General features: G+C 51.3%; 1 protein-coding gene across 1 annotated transcript in view; it reads right to left on the bottom strand.

The window, feature by feature from the left end:
• The window catches only part of MARK4 (MAP/microtubule affinity-regulating kinase 4), a 62,467-nt gene that overhangs the window by 33,673 nt on the left and 25,707 nt on the right, over positions 1 to 3,087 (bottom strand). The window contains exons 9-10 of the mRNA XM_011975142.1: positions 2,138 to 2,257; positions 1,534 to 1,639 (exon numbers count right to left, since the gene is read on the bottom strand). Of these exons, the coding sequence (XP_011830532.1) occupies positions 1,534 to 1,639; positions 2,138 to 2,257 (226 nt within the window). The remainder of the gene's footprint in view (positions 1 to 1,533; positions 1,640 to 2,137; positions 2,258 to 3,087) is intronic.

Raw genomic sequence — 3,087 nt, 5'->3', positions numbered from 1 at the left:
GTGGTGGTGGGCGCCTGTAGTCCCGGCTACTCGGGAGGCTGAGGCAGGAGAATGGGGTGAAACCAGGAGGCAGAGCTTGCAGTGAGCCAAGATCCCGCCACTGCACTGTAGCCTGGGCGACAAAGTGAGACTCCGTCTCAAAAAAAAAAAAAAAAGAAAGAAAGAAAGAAAGAAAGAAAGAACATTCTTTCCGCTCAGGTGATGTGGATGGCCCCCCTGCTCCAACCCTAAGGCAGGCAGATAACCCAGGTCTGGCTAATTAGTGTGTTCTACACCCAAAGCCACACTGACTGGTTCATTGCAGGCATGTGACCCAGATCTGCTTGCCTCCTGGGGTGACAGCAGCCTGGGAAACAGCTACCATAGAAAACATTCCCCAAAACTGTCTCTGAGCACCTGGATTCAACTGTGCCTGAAGGCTGCATACTCTATTCATTTTAGTTATGTGACAGAATAAATTATCACTATTAGGTTAAACCATACAAAATTGGTGGTACTGACAACTTTAAACCAATAAAATGGCAATTTCAAATGGTTCAACTTTTTGTTGTGTTCAACCTATTAATATAATTAGGTTGATGCAAAAGTAATTCTGGATTCTGCCATTTAATGGTAAATAGCGTAATTATTATTATTATTATTTTAGATGGAATTTTGCTCGTTGCCCAGGGTGGAGTGCAGCAGCGTGATCTCAGCTCACTGCAACCTCTGCCTCCCGGATTCAAGCAATTCTCATGCCTCAGCCTCCAGAGGAGCTGGGATTATGGGTGCCCGCTACCACACTCATCTAATTTTTGTATTCTTAGTAGAGACGAGGTTTCATCATGTTGGCCAGGCCAGTCTTGAACTCCTGACCTCAGGTGATCCGCCAACCTCAGCCTTCCAAAGTGCTGAGATTATAGGCGTGAGTCACTGCGCCTGGCCCTTTTTCCTTTTTTTGAGACAGGGTCTCACCCTGTCGCCTGGAGTACAGTGGCATGATCATAGCTCACTACAGCCTCAAATTGTTGGGCTCAAGGGATCCTCCTACCTCAGCTTCCTGAGTAGCTGAGACTACAAGTGCACACCACCACAACTGGCTTTTTATTTTTATTTTTTTGTACAGACAGGGTCTCCCTGTGTTGGCCAGGCTGGTCTCCAACTCCTGAGCTCAAGTGATTCTCCTACCTCGACCTCCCAAAAAGCTGGGATTACAGGCATGAGCCACCTCGCCTGGTCTCTTTTTATGTCTTAATATCAAAGTGAACACGGGCCAGGTGCAGTGGCTCACACCTGTGATCCCGGCAATTTGGGAGGCTGAGGTAGGCAGATCACCTGAGGTCAGGAGTTAGAGACTAGCATGGCCAACACGGCAAAACCCTGTCTCTACTAAAAATAACAAAAATTAGCTGGGCATGGTGGCAGGTGCCTGTGGACACAGCTACTTGGGAGGCTGAGGAACAAGAATCTCCTGATTCTGGGAGGTGGAGGTTGCAGTGAGCTGAGATTGAGCCACTGCACTCCATCCTGGGTGACAGGATGGCTCTCCCTGACCCTCACCGATTCTCTTGGTGTCCCCGAAGTCCTCCTCGGGCTCTGTGTATGGCTTCAATTCCTCACCCTCATAGCCGATGTTGATCCATTTGTCTTTCATGATTTGCTGCAGGCATCAGGAGCAGGGAAGGCGGAAGACAGGTGTCAGAAGGAATCATACAGCTTCCCACCTCCCAGAGGCCCCCAGGTGGGGCTACCTGCCCTGCCCCAAACCTCCGAGGCCTAACACCCAGTATTGTGGGCTTCCTAAGAGATAGCGCCTCCTGGGCCTCCCTCTCCCCCGCGTCCCCTGCCGGAGCCTCCTGATGCCACCCTCCCTCCTCCGCATCATCTGGGTCCCTGGCACCCTGTAATCATCCTAGGAGCTCATTAGCTAATTACTGGCAAGGCGGGGAGTGGGTGAGCCTGAAGGGGGGGTGGCGTCAGGACAGGCCCGGGAGCTTTTCCCTGGACGGCCTGTCTACCCCCACTCACCAGCGGCAGATCTGAGGTGGGCAAGGGAGAGGAAAAGTGTGTCAAGAAGGCTTTTGTGGGTGGGGGCAGGCAGAGTTTAGGGGAGTCAGGAGACAAGAAGGGCCCCCGCTGGCTGTGAGGCTGGGCTCACCTCGAGAGTACAGCGTTTAGCTGGGTTCAGCACCAAAAATCTCCGCAGGATGCTCTCACAGTCTGTTGACATGTAGAAAGGGACCCGGTACTTCCCTCTGAGGACTCGCTCCCGCAGCTCCTGCAGGGAGGGGGTTACTGGAGGAGGGGGGTCTGCCTCGCCCCCCACCTATTACACACACACACGCGTGTGCACGCACACACATACACGCACTGTGACACACATACACATACACACACACACTACACACGCACACACACATACACGTGTGCACACGTACATACACACACGGCACATACGCATGCGCACACACGTACACACATATACACACACTCACACATACACTCACACACACACAGACACACACACACATGCGTATGCGCGCGCACACACACACCTTTGTCCCAGCCCCTTTGATAGAACTGACAGAAGCTCTGAGTCCCAGCTCTTGACAAGGCAGGCAAAACCCCATTCCTCTCTCCTGACCTCAGTTCCCTATCCATAAAATGGGAACATCATACGGACCCTGCAATTAAAAAAAAAAAAATTCTTGGCCAAGCGTGGAGGCCAAGACGGGAGGATCGCTTGAGCCCAGGAGTTCAAGAACAGCCTGGGCAACACAGGGAGACCTCATCTCTACAAAAAATAAAAAATGACCTGAGCATGGTGGTGCACACCTGTAATCCAAACATTTTGGGAGGCCGAGGGAGGGGGATCACTTGAACCCAGGAGTTCAAGACCAGCCTGAACAACCAGTCTGTCTCTACAAGAAAACAAAAAACAAACAAACAAACAAAAAACTTAAGCTACATAACTTTTCATTCAGAGGAAAACTTGCAGAGAAAGTATATTCTCTGGCCAGGCACGGTGGCTCACACCTGTAATCCCAGCACTTTGGGAGGCAGAGATGGGTAGATCGCCTGAGGTCAGGAGTTTGAGACCAGCCTGGC

Source organism: Mandrillus leucophaeus, unplaced genomic scaffold (genome assembly GCF_000951045.1).
Source record: "Mandrillus leucophaeus isolate KB7577 unplaced genomic scaffold, Mleu.le_1.0 Scaffold151, whole genome shotgun sequence".
Taxonomy (NCBI): Eukaryota; Metazoa; Chordata; class Mammalia; order Primates; family Cercopithecidae; genus Mandrillus; species Mandrillus leucophaeus.
The sequence above is the reverse complement of the archived record's forward strand: the minus strand, read 5'-3'. Positions and strand labels throughout refer to the sequence as shown.